At 38.8% G+C, this 12,774-nt stretch overlaps 2 protein-coding genes across 5 annotated transcripts; one reads left to right on the top strand and one right to left on the bottom strand.

The window, feature by feature from the left end:
- Positions 1 to 85: 85 nt before the first annotated feature.
- On the top strand, positions 86 to 5,466 carry eef2kmt (eukaryotic elongation factor 2 lysine methyltransferase). Its single transcript, XM_034232876.1, is given in 9 exon segments — positions 86 to 452; positions 1,737 to 1,799; positions 1,895 to 1,975; positions 2,697 to 2,735; positions 2,737 to 2,799; positions 3,022 to 3,155; positions 3,814 to 4,058; positions 4,549 to 4,686; positions 5,332 to 5,466. Coding segments are annotated over 9 exon segments (933 nt in total). The 5' UTR covers positions 86 to 383; the 3' UTR covers positions 5,433 to 5,466.
- On the bottom strand, positions 5,197 to 12,587 carry alg1 (ALG1 chitobiosyldiphosphodolichol beta-mannosyltransferase). 4 transcript variants are annotated; one of them, XR_004570669.1, is made up of 14 exons: positions 12,305 to 12,587; positions 11,682 to 11,759; positions 11,476 to 11,579; positions 11,193 to 11,341; positions 10,945 to 11,034; positions 10,570 to 10,683; positions 9,098 to 9,216; positions 8,070 to 8,108; positions 7,787 to 7,846; positions 7,594 to 7,704; positions 6,931 to 7,045; positions 6,735 to 6,810; positions 5,555 to 5,836; positions 5,197 to 5,432 (listed from the first exon to the last, which is right to left on the bottom strand). XR_004570669.1 is itself a non-coding variant. In XM_034232873.1 (13 exons), exons 1-13 carry the CDS (start codon positions 12,585 to 12,587, stop codon positions 5,705 to 5,707), a joined length of 1,470 nt encoding a protein of 489 aa, XP_034088764.1. In that variant the 3' UTR covers positions 5,437 to 5,704. The 4 variants fall into 4 exon arrangements, 3 of the variants coding, with proteins under 3 accessions (XP_034088764.1, XP_034088765.1, XP_034088766.1); XM_034232873.1 differs by lacking the exon at positions 5,197 to 5,432 and having other exon boundaries at positions 5,437 to 5,836; XM_034232874.1 differs by lacking the exon at positions 5,197 to 5,432 and having other exon boundaries at positions 5,437 to 5,836; positions 7,594 to 7,698; positions 12,305 to 12,586.
- Positions 12,588 to 12,774: the final 187 nt, after the last annotated feature.

Here is a 12,774-nt window from a genome sequence, read left to right as displayed (position 1 = left end):
AACAACCATGAAAACAACACGATAATTGGACACGGCTTAAAGTATGTGGATGCGCTAGCAGTAGTCCGCTTTACGGTAAATTGTAGTTTCCCCACGGAAGACGCAGATGCACTAAACCCGCTGTCGCATCTTAATGACGTTGCCCATTGATTAATAACAAAGTTCAGTCGGATTCTCTTAGCATAGCGGTTCTCTTGTATATAGTCCTGATGAATTAACTCTCATATATTTCCTTAAGGCTATAACGTTTTTCACGGAGGTGATGGAAAACCGGTTAGGAACAAGACCTAGGACCTGACGTTGTGACCAGGACCAACACATGTCCAGGGTATGAGGAACTGTCCGGTCTAAGTAGTACAAACCCCAGGAAAACAGTCATTAAGATGGACATTTCGCAGGACTTTCAGGCTCCTTTTTTCGCCATGAGTCGTCTACTTTCATTTCCCTGGACTGTGAGTATGGCTTCGTGCTAACATTGCTATTATCCCGTCTCCATTCATCATGCAGAGTGAGCGCTCAGCCAAAGTCCACTCAAATATTTATATATTCGTGATATAATGCTCAGCAGAAAATATATTCAGTGCCTAAAAAAGACTGATTTTATCAGAAATATTATTGCATATTTCGGCACACATATGATCCACCAGCAGGACGAAATGTGACAATTAATCTGAACCTTCTTCAATTCAGACTGCAGTTCAGTTTGCTAATATACTGAAATAACATATTGACCTTTTAAAAATAAGAGTGGTTTAATAAAGGTTGAATTAAGTGTTTAAATTAAATCCATAAGCTTTCCTCACATGCATATATTCAGTAAAATGGTGGTTGGTATAAGACTGTACTTGAAAATAATGAGAAATAATTAATATAAAGTAGAATAAGTTATATCCAAATTAGAATGAAAAACATATTAAAACAAATGATTCTGTAAAATAAAGCATACATATATTTAAAGTCTCAATCGCAATGTTGATTTCTGTATCTAGGGGGTTACAGTCATTTGACAGGATGTATCCATATGTAAAATGGGGTTAAAGGTCACCTATTCACCTATCACTCTGAAAGTTTCAGGAACAAAGATTCTCTCTCTTTTTGTCCTGATCCATTTCTATAAAAACCTGTCTGAAAATGAGCTGATCAGATTTTGGACACTTTATGATGTCATAACGATTTGTTGGCTTGTGTAACCATTAGCCAATCACCAACCAAGGTAACACCCCCCCCCACACACACACCTTATCACCTGAATCTCCTCCTAGAGCTCCATTGTGTTCTTTGTAACCAAATCTCTCTCAGAGGGGCGTGGGGAGGGGCTCCTTATTTTCATCTAAAGTAACAGACAGAGAATCAGCACTTTTGAAACAGGGCTGAAACAGAGGGGATTATGGGATGCTGCAATGATCTGTTTGGTGTTTGGAGCCAAACACTTCAGAGACATGTTTTGTATATATCTGAGAGCTATAATATATTGATGAAAAACAGTATAATAGGGGAACAGTGTAATAACAATGTAGTATTGGTGTTACATTGATTTAAATGGGTCTGATAACAGTGCAATACCAGTGTAATGTAGAAAATAGCAATCAATTCATTTTCCAAAAATGCATTAAAGTGTACAAATCAAAAAGGTGGTAACCTGCGAGACTGTACTAATACAAACATGTGAGCACGAACAGCTCATTAAAGGCTTCAAACCATTTTATTATTTCCAACTAATAATATCTACTTTCCAGTTTGTAGAAAAAGATCTGGAAAGCAACAAATCGTCAGAGCTGATTTCAGACATCCTGAAACAGGTAAGTGCGGCTGCACTCAATCCTGCCAAAGTCTTCTAAACATAAAACAGTTATCAATTGAATAAACTAATATGTGTCCTTTGTGTTTCCCGCAGACATGCCTTCACTCTTTGTGCCGGAAGTTTCCTCCGTCAGCCAAATACAGGAAGCTGTTTCTCTCTCAGCTCATCAAACGGGTTGGTTTCCATCCGTCTGTCCCTCATAGAAAATATATTTATATACATCTGTTGATAATGCTATTGTAGTTACTTTAGTTTCTTATAATGTCTTCTAACTCTCCAGGAGATAATAATGATATTTGGGACTTATTATAGAAAAATTCCCTGTGAGACTATTATTATTATTAGTTTGTTTAAGAGGTGAACTATGTAACATTTTAGCATTAGAATGTGAAAAATAACTATACTTATGTTATTTATATCTTGTACAGTTGTTTATTTACAGTATCCTAATGTTTTTTAGAGAAATGTGTAATTGTTATCCGTGTAACAGTGAGTTTCATCTAGTCTCCTGTGTGGAGTCCTATTAGCATTATTCCAATTGTATTTCAATGTAAATACTGCTATATTTGACTATATTTTTCAATGCTATTATAGTTTTCTTAAAACAGTTTTGTATCTGTCTTTTACATTTTTGTTTTACTTTTATGTATGCACCACAACACCAAGTCAATTTCCTCGCACGTGTCAACCTACCTGGTAATAAACCTGATTCTGATTCTCTGCCAGAATCTGTCAAAATACACTTTTGATCCAGTTTCAAGCCACATTCTTACCATTCAACATACATCTTAGTAGATAACCCATCAAAAGCATGGGACAAACACCTATTTGTAATGTAAAAGCAGTGTTATACTCCTCCCTACAGTAATGTGTTTAATATTGTGTGTCTGTGCAGCAGGAGGCGGCGGGCTGCGACCCTCTGGACGAGCTGTATCGACGCTCTGGCTGAAGTGGTGGGAGCTGAAGACACCAGCGAGTGCTACAAGAGCTACCTACTGGTACTTTAAGAGCTTCCTTTGGCTTTTTGCTTTTTAACGTTCCAAGAACTCAAGTTCAAAGATATTTATGTGGGTTTAAAGAACATATTTAATCTTTGAAATACTCATTTCAGGGATAAATCTGTTGAATTGTATTATACAATCTTTAAATAAGGAATACAAAAAGGATATTCAAGAGTTGAGTTGCAGACAGATATTCCAGTGTTGTTGTCCTCTCCGCAGCCCGGCGGGGACTCGGTCAGCCTGAGGGAGAGCGTGGCTCTGATCTCAGACGGGACCACGGGCCTGGTGACGTGGGAGGCCGCTCTCTTCCTCACTGAGTGGGCTCTGGAGCACCGACAGGCCTTCAGCGGCAGGTACCCAGCACCAGGAGACCTTCAGATATACAGAGAAATCATTGTAGTCAAAAGATCTGCATCCTGCAAGACTCAGAATTCGATTTATTTGACTCTGATTGATCCTCTTTTCATAACGTTGACATTTTCATTCTAAATCAACGTTTGAAAGGCGTGCAGTTGATTTCACAAATTGGAGGTACTCATACTACATTACCTGAGCAGTTTGACTTTATACTACTTTATACCTCTCTTCCACTACATTTCTGAAGTCAATATTGTACATGTTTTACTCCACTGCATTCCTTTGACAGCTTTAGTTACTTTATAGATACAATATATTAGCTTAAACTAAATATAAATGAACTAATAAATAAACATTGACATTTAATTAAAGGTTAATATATTCAGCAGCAGTATATAGAGTAATTAAAATGAGCTCCAACTTTACAGCTGTTATAGACACATTAATGAATCAATAACCATAATCCAGTGCCTTAATATTTGATTCTGAAATAGGCTATTACACATGAGTACTTTTACCCTTAGTAACTACATATACTTACATTATACTTACATTTTAATTGAGTATTTTTACATTTTAGTATTACTTTAATACGCGAGTACTTCTTCTCCCTCTGCATACTCACACAGTTAACCCCACCCCCCCTCTCTGCAGGACGGTGCTGGAGCTGGGCAGCGGGGTGGGGCTGACCGGCATCACCATCTGTCGCTCCTGCAGCCCGAAGAGGTTCGTGTTCAGCGACTGTCACCCCCGGGTGCTGCAGACGCTCGAAGACAACGTGCGGCTCAATGCTGTGACGCAGAGGGAGCCCCCCCCCGTCACCGTGCAGGAGCTGGACTGGAGCACGGCGACGGAGGAGCAGGTCGCTCGGATCGAAGCCGATACCGTCATCGCTGCAGGTCAGAGATCAGGGTCCAGAGGTGGAATGTTAATAGTTAAAAAAGAGGAAACCTACATGCAGATGTTCTCATCATGTGAACAACACCTTGTTCTTTTTTTAATACTGTGAGCCGTGTTCATGCTCAACTCTGACTGCTTTTGGCACACGTCTGCACAGCGCTCCACTTTAGAATATAATACACTGTAGTTTGCCATTTACTCATTGTGCTAAGTGTTTTTTGTATTTTAGCTTTTACGGTTATTTGTATAGTTAAATACAAATTTGGTGTAAATACTTGTCTTTAGCATCCTTTTTAATGCTAAATTGTTTCTTAAAAATACTTATTTTATTATACTTATATATTTCCTTTTTTTTTTTACCTACTTTGCAAATTGTTTTTTTCCGATTGTTTATGTTCGCACGACCAGATACCAAAGCAAATTCCTTGTATGTGTAAAGGTACCTGGCAATAAACTTGATTCTCTCTCTCCCCCCCCACCCCCTTGCAGATGTGGTGTACGACCCGGAGGTTGCAGAGAGTCTGGTGAAGCTGCTGAACACCATCCTGAGCTGCTCCAATCCTGACATCTACATCTGCTCCACCGTGAGAAACCCAGAGACCTACAGCGGGTTTAAGACGCAGCTCGGTGAGAACCTGTTCTTTTTATTTTACTGATGATATTCTTTCCAGTATAAGCAGCATATTTCTGGTTTTATAGATCGTTTTTTCCCCTTCTTTGTAATACAACATTCATACACACATCAATAGAATGTGTAATGCTTAAGTGCTTAAAATAGAGCCCTGAATAAAGTGAAGAGACCAATGCATTTTTTTACATCGCTTCAAGTCTACTGCTTCTTTGCTAAAGAATCGCACTTGAACACACCACAAAGACGACAGGCATATACAAGTCTTGTAAAAAAGGTTTAAGATTTTTAACGATTAAAAAACCGGTTGGTTCAAACGCTGTTGTAATAACTTTTGCAAATTCAGATTTAAAAATGACATGTACTTAATATTGAAGATATTTTGTGCAAATGTAAATACTTTGGAAAAATGGTATTGTGTACGAAAGATGATTATTGATATCTCCCGTTTTCTAGGCGCAACACAAGCAGCTTACGACTTTAATTATATTTCACTTACATGACTTATGAACGGTATTTGATTTGTTAATTATTAGATATACTGAGATCTCTTGTGGGTAAATCCGAATGATTTTTATTTTATGAGGGCTTTAATGCCCTTAATATCATGAGGTGTTCTGACTGAATGTGTTTTATTTTGACAGAAAAAGCAGGAATCAGCCATCGGGTGATGACAGGAGCCGTCAGCCACGTGTTCCCTTACAGCAGAGGCTCTGCTATAGAAATGATCCAACTGTACAGATGACTGTAGCACAATAAAGATTTTATTTACAAATTTACATCGTATCAAAGTGTCCTTTTTATACATTCAAGTGCTCTGTAGTACTACAAAAATAGCTGGAATCAAACGTTTGTACTTTATCTCACCTGTGTTGCTGCTGCATCTCATTTTTTAAAGTTAATCAGACTCATTCCTTCCTCTTTAATGTAACGAGGCAGAATTCAAAAGGTGAGATTTAGATGCGTTTTTGGTCTGAAAAATGAGTATTGTCCATTAAATGTCCCTCCTGGTGTCCCTCAGGGAGCGGAGAGGAGAGGTAGGACATTCTGGTCCCAGTTCTCGTCCCAGCCTGGCCCCCTGCTGCGCCGCAGGGTCATCCTGAAGGCCCCGAGCTGGCCCCCTGACCCGGGGAACTCTGAGAGCAGAGACTGAAACAGACACGATCAGATTTATTTCAAAAGCCATGTTCCTCACTAAGAACATTTATGGCTTGTTCAAACGTTTTTAATATCATTTTAGGTGATTTAATGCATTTGGCTTACATCCTTAATCTACATATTAACATATTGAAAGTGTAACCTCAGCTTCTCTAATAAGTGTATGATAACATGTGTGTCCAAAATCCAGACAATCATAGTCTTAAAAGAAAAGAAATTACCCCTGAATTAAAACCACCATTTTGTATTCCATGGACATTGTACAGATTACACCACAGTGTAAAATCATGATCATATCTTTAAATGAATATATAGAGACTTGGCTTTGAACCTTTTACTTCTGATGTTACCCTATAAGACAAACATGCTATTTTCCTGGTTTCCTGCACAACAAAATCAAAATGGATCCAATTCAATGTTCTTGATCATATCAGACTGTGAACGAATGACACATTTCCCTTAGCTTTAAGTGTTCTTTTCATCCAAATGTATTATATGCTGCAGTTTTGATCAGGACTGGTATAGTTCTGATTCGCCTCAGTTACAGTGGAGAAATAATATAAATATATATGAATTAATGGTTTTAGGGGGAGTTTCTCTAAAAAGGTGAAAATACATTTAAACTAGTAATTGTACAAAGTAATTGTGATAAGCTGTAATCTTTGCTAAAGGTGTTAAAAAGTGATTTAACCACCGTGAACATGTGTCAAACGTGTGTACTGAAGTGAAACCTTCTTTTAACCTTGATTTAGCTCAGTAATCACCTCTGTGTTGAGAACTTGTTGATACAAATTAAAATCGTGGACAGAAACTAAACCATGAATTCAAGTATTCTGAACGTTCTTTATCTGATTTTTGTCTGTATTCTGGAAACATGTATTAGTCTCACCTTGAGCTGCTCAGCGAGCTCCTGAGCGTCTCTGAAGATCAGCCCGTTCTCCTCGTGCTTCACCAGCTCGTGTAAACTGAGGGAAGAGAGGTGTCATGTCAGCTCTCAGAGTGACCCATCCCTCCATAGTTCTTTCTGATACCTAGTACCTTTGTTATTGTTATTTTATCAGTGTTTAAAGTGAAAGCAGACTCACCAGTGGAAGTGGATGGCGCAGACGGGCAGGCAGCAGCCGAACATGTCCACCACCTTCATGGGGAGGTCCAGACCGCTGGAGGACTTGTGGAGACACACACCCAGATCTGCTGAGCCTGATAGGAGACACACACACACTGAATTATAATTCCCTCTGTTCTCTTACCATTTTGAGGCAGCCATGTGAGCAACTTGCAGACATTTCCCCACATGCTTTAAGTTTGTAACACGTTTTCATTTGAATTACTTGAGATATTTTGCACAATTCAGTATGTTTCAGTTATCAGATTGTTGACAGATTTGCTTAGTTAGCTTTGATACTAACACACATTTCAGTTTTACAGATGACATCTCTAAAAACAAAATCATTTCAGGGTTTTTGTTATTGTAATTTTTCTTTGACACAAATCGTTCATAGTCTTCTGACAGGCTTTAAACAAAAGTTTTACATTTATGGTAAGAGTTATTTTATGACACAGTAATCCATGTCCCTTTATTTTCCCACCGGCCTTTGACTGTATGTTTTGATTATTATTAATTGCTCAGACTTTAAAAGAAAAAGTTTTAGAGAAACCTCAGGTTATTGTGAGCCCATTGCTTCTTCCAACATGAGCTCAATGTGTTGAATTGTCTTAAAAATAATCGTAACGTATTTATGTCTCACCCAGTAACACAGGATAGTCTTCGGCCTCCAGCCACGGTGTGCAGATCTGCACATGCTCCAACTGCAGAGAGTCAATCAGCTTCCTGTAGTACTCCTTCTGAGGACCTTTACCTGCACAGAAACACACACACACACACTAATAAAACCTTTTGAAATCAGAGCTTTGGTGTAACCGTGCAGTGCAAAGAGTTACCTGTGATCACACAGACTAAAGATGGCAACGAAGCTCCTGCTTTTATAAAACCTTCATAATCTGTGGGGCAAAAAAACAGCGGTGAGACTGTGAAACTCAAATAATTCTATTTCAAGCACAGAGTCAACTTTTAAGAATGTTAGAAATGTATAAAACATATTTGGACCATCTCAACCCAGAATACAACTGATATTAATTCAATTGACTGCAAACGGTGGAAGAATTAAAATCCTTTACTTATGTAGAAGTAATAACTACACACTGTAGAAATATGCTTTCACACCTTCAAGAGCCTTCAGTAGGACGGAGAAGTCTTCGTCCTCTGTGGAGAGAAGAGCCATTTAAAGATGGAAGCAGTCAAATCGGATTTAATCTAAAGAGTTCAAACAGAAACTAAAACAACGTTAAAACAAATGTATTCACAGCATTAAATTAAAAAGATATCAACAAATTATGAAATAAAAAATCCCCAAAGCCAAAAGTAACCCACTTAAAAGCTTGTTACATTTGCCTAATCATTTATGATTATTATTTGACAAACTAAAATATAATCGCAGTGAAATATGACAACATATATTTGCTTCATTCTAACTCAAAGGGAGCTTTGAGTGTAAAAAATGACATCTTGCTAATATCTGCTGACGTAATGTATCTGCTGACGTAATGTATCTGCTAACATCATGTATCTGCTAACATCATGTATCTGCTAACATCATGTATCTGCTAACATCATGTATCTGCTAACATCATGTATCTGCTAACATCATGTATCTGCTAACATCATGTATCTGCTAACATCATGTATCTGCTAACATCATGTATCTGCTAACATCATGTATCTGCTAACATCATGTATCTGCCAACATCATGTATCTGCTAACATCATGTATCTGCTAACATCATGTATCTGCTAACATCATGTATCTGCTAAACATCATGTATCTGCTAACATCATGTATCTGCTAACATCATGTATCTGCTAACATCATGTATCTGCTAACATCATGTATCTGCTACATCATGTATCTGCTAACATCATGTATCTGCTAACATCATGTATCTGCTAACATCATGTATCTGCTAACATCATGTAATCTAAATCTACAAAAAAAAACGAATCGTATATCATATAAGGAAAAAGAAATCCCAAACTAAAAGTATCCATCTTAAGCGCTTTGAGCACCAGGAAAAGCGCTATATAAATCAAATGTATTATTATTATTATCTACTTGTAGCACATCTTAATAATACAAAACAAGCATATTGAATATGTGTAGTCAGTAAATGCTCCCTGTGTCTCCCTCCTCTCACCGGTCCAGCTGGTGCTGCTCAGCAGCAGCGCCGGCCGCTCCGCCCTCAGCGTCACCGCCTCCTCACAGAGATCACACTCTGAGAACACCGACCGCTCCACCTGCTTATCCTCCTCACACCTGGAGAAACAGAGGAGGAATGTGACAAGTAAAGTATTATTTCGACATACTTGTATTTGAGTATTTCAATTTGCTACATAAAATGGTGTGAGTATGTCATAATTTGATAGCTGAGGTTAATGTCAATGGAGTCTGGTGGCTTTGAGGAAATAATTGTAATAGTATGTTGTATCTAGTGATGGTGAGATAAAGCCTTATGAAGCTTTGAAGCTTTCCAGCCAATTGGTTCGCAAAAGGGTTCATCTCATGAGGCTTCATCATGGGCTTCATCTGAACACAAACCCCCTGTTGGTCAAAGTGTGTAAAACAGGCAGATTTGACATCTCAATAGTGTGCTCCATCATCTCATACCGAGTTCCCAATGAGTAAAGCCTTAGAATAACTCTAAACAACGAACATTAAATCATATTTTCATGTTAACAATATTGTGTTTAATGATTGTGATTGAAAAGCCTAAGGAGGCTGGTAAACATTGCAAAGAGGGATTTGTATTCCTTAATAATATTCTTAAACGTAACCATGTTGTAGCCTGAGAAAGGCTAAACCATATCAAAGAATACATTTATTAACTACATTATCACATTTAGCTGTAGCTTTTATAAACAACAAAAGACGCATTGACCAGTTGTTGAACCAGGGACCCTGCGGTTGTGAGTCAACTGCTTTCCAGCTGAGCCACAGCACACACGCTGAATCTATCTGAAAATACTGGATCCTATTTATTCCTGTATTTATTCATTTATTCATGTTTTTATTCCTACATGTATTTATGCTTGTATCTATTTATACTTATGACATATTCCGACCTCTATATAAGTGAGGGTCTGAGCTCTCTTGATTCCATCGTGTCACCGGGCCCGGGTACAGGAGGGGTAATATCGTTCATTATACATCCATGGGTATTATGAGCGTTGTGGTTCAACGGTTCAACCGATCTGAATGGCTTCCTGAAGCAGTCACGTGGTATTGACAGGCAGCGAGGCTTCGTTTGTCATCGATGACGTCACTGGCCCAAAACGATACAAGCCTCGATACAAGCTTCACAAAAAGCTTCGGGGATTACTCGCCACACGCTCCGAAGCCTCGGCGCAGTACGTAACATCACTAATTTGATATGTTATTACATTATAACAGTTGACCAAATCCTTGTTGATTATATTTATTATATATTCACTTCGCCAATTCACATGCCTTGGAAAAGAGTTGAAAAAGATCAGCAATCAATATTGTGACAACTGCAAATCTTTTGAATGTACCCATTAACACTGAAGATCAAAACCAGATGTTAGTGTTTCTTTGTCAAGATGGAGAGGAGCATTAACAGATATGAAAAGCCGCAGTAGAGTTCCTCACCCTCTGCTCTGGAACTGAGGATACGTGTTGGCGAGTCTCATGAAGAGCCCGTGCTGCAGCTTCAGAGGAGTCTCTCTGAAGATGGAGGGCGGACAGTCGTACAGAGTGGTCGCCCTGCAAACAGTCCAAATGTTTTATTATTACATCACTTAGTTTGCAATTAATAACTTTGATGGCAGGCTTTGGCTGACTTTATTGTCCATATTTGTTTTCTTTTACCGGAACTTTGTTTTAATTGTGCCAAGTCATGTATACAGTACCACAGCTTTAAGTCGCAACTTCCTGATTGCCATAGTCAATGATATCGAGAAGCTGGAAACAGCAGGGGAAAAGTGTGTGTGTGTGTGTGTGTGTGTGTGTGTAAAAATGACATACTTGATGCCCCAGTTTTTCTGCAGGTCATCCTTCATTGCATTGGTGACACACAGGTTACGAGAGGCCAGCGGGCCGAAAAAGTGCTCGTACCTGGAAGAATAAAAACAATTTTTTTTAGAATATATGCACACCAGGATGTCAGGCATGACTAAGAAATGGATCTGCAGCATTTTCTTATCAGCTTCTAAGATGTGAGCTATTATTTTGCATATCATAAAGTAAAACAACCCCCGGGATCACACACTCACCACTTTGCGAGCCTCACCACAGGGTGCGTGTCCCCGTGGCTCAGAGCCATGATGGTGTAGCCGTAGTTGTGCCAGTCGATGACGAACCTGCTGCCACGCAGGACGCACACGAGCCACGCCACCGCGATGCCAGGCAGCCCCGGGGGATTCTGGGAAACAATCACAGTCATTACTAGCATAGGCCGACATTCCTTTAAAAGCGTACCTGTGTGACAGCTGGTTATCTTTTAAATGCAGTATATCCATCAATAGAATAGAATGTATTCCAAAAATGTTCTCGTACCTGCATTAATATATGAGACTGTGTTTCCATCCTCAGCAGCACGTAAAGCAGCTGCAGACACTGGAGGATCACCTTCGTCACATACGTCAGGATTTTTGGTCCCACTAGAAAAAAAGCAACAAAGCACTTGTGTAAAAAACATTATAACATTTCTGGGAATTTTTCATTACTTTTGAAAAACATCAAATGTGAAATAAGATGTTTACCGTGTACTCCTTTAACCTCTGCTATTGGCACCAGCTTTATCTTTTCCTCTCTCAACACTTCCTGATGAGGTTTGGTATCTAACATTTAAAATACATTTAAAAATCTGAAAATAAAACACTTACAGTTTTTTGTGGTCTTCTGCATTAAATAACTTTTGTTGCACTACTCAACTTGTGAAGAATTGTAATTTTGACACTTTTTTTTAGTACTTGAGTATTTACCTTTTTGGGTATTTACATAAGTATAAAGTAGCATTACACTACATCACAGAGAAAACATATTGTATTATACTGAACATTTATTTGAAACTTAAAGGCTTGCATTAAAACATTTGAAATACAGTATAATGCTGTACTACACTATTGTAAGAAGTTAAATTATGGGATTGAGTTCGCAACAGTTATGCATATGTATAGCATATGTGTTTACTATATTACATACAATGGTGTATAAACAGTTACTTAAATGTAGGTTAAGGTCCCTTAGTTACACACTCCACAGTTGTTGACAGCATCAGGGGACGTTTTGGGAAACAGAGGAATTTATGAATGACACATTGAAAGTTTATTTTTCATCTAATAAACCCTATAAAAGTCATATCATATCCGTGTTTGTAACTTACCTAAAAACCCGACAAAAGTAACATTATACCCGTGTTTGCTGAGGGACAGAGCGTGATACTGCATCCGGGGACTGCGACCCAAATCCCCCAGCACCAGAACACACACACGCCGCTCAGTTCCGCCGTCCCTCCGCCGCAGCCACAGCGACCCCAGCCCGGTAACAGCGGTCAGAAACACAACCGGCCATGTTACACCCGAACCGGCGCCATAAAACCCAATTAAAAGCGCAGAAATGAGCGCAAACACAGCGAGAAAAGTTGTGCAGGTGCCGGGGGTCGCCATGTTTGTTTGTTATGACGTAACTCAGCGCAGGAGGAGGAGCTTTATATTTAAAGGGGAAGCAGAGTGTATGGTGCATTCATGGACAATAAAACATTAGGTAGTTAAACTTCACAAATACCAAATTAGAAACGATATTAGAAACGTTATTCTTCTTTAAAGATTTCCTCATGCAATTTGACACCTTTAT

The sequence above is a fragment of the Gymnodraco acuticeps genome, unplaced genomic scaffold, assembly GCF_902827175.1.
Source record: "Gymnodraco acuticeps unplaced genomic scaffold, fGymAcu1.1, whole genome shotgun sequence".
NCBI classification, from domain to species: Eukaryota; Metazoa; Chordata; class Actinopteri; order Perciformes; family Bathydraconidae; genus Gymnodraco; species Gymnodraco acuticeps.
This window is presented reverse-complemented; position numbering and strand designations above follow the sequence as displayed.

Excerpts from the sequence above, each read along its gene's own strand:
- alg1 (XM_034232873.1), bottom strand. The coding sequence starts at position 12,587 with ATGGCGACCCCCGGCACCTGCACAACTTTTCTCGCTGTGTTTGCGCTC. Across the intron at positions 11,035-11,192 it reads GTGGTGAGGCTCGCAAAGTG|GTACGAGCACTTTTTCGGCC; the intron begins GTGAGTGTGTGA and ends TTATTCTTCCAG. Across the intron at positions 5,837-6,734 it reads AGCTCGCTGAGCAGCTCAAG|TCTCTGCTCTCAGAGTTCCC; the intron begins GTGAGACTAATA and ends TGTCTGTTTCAG.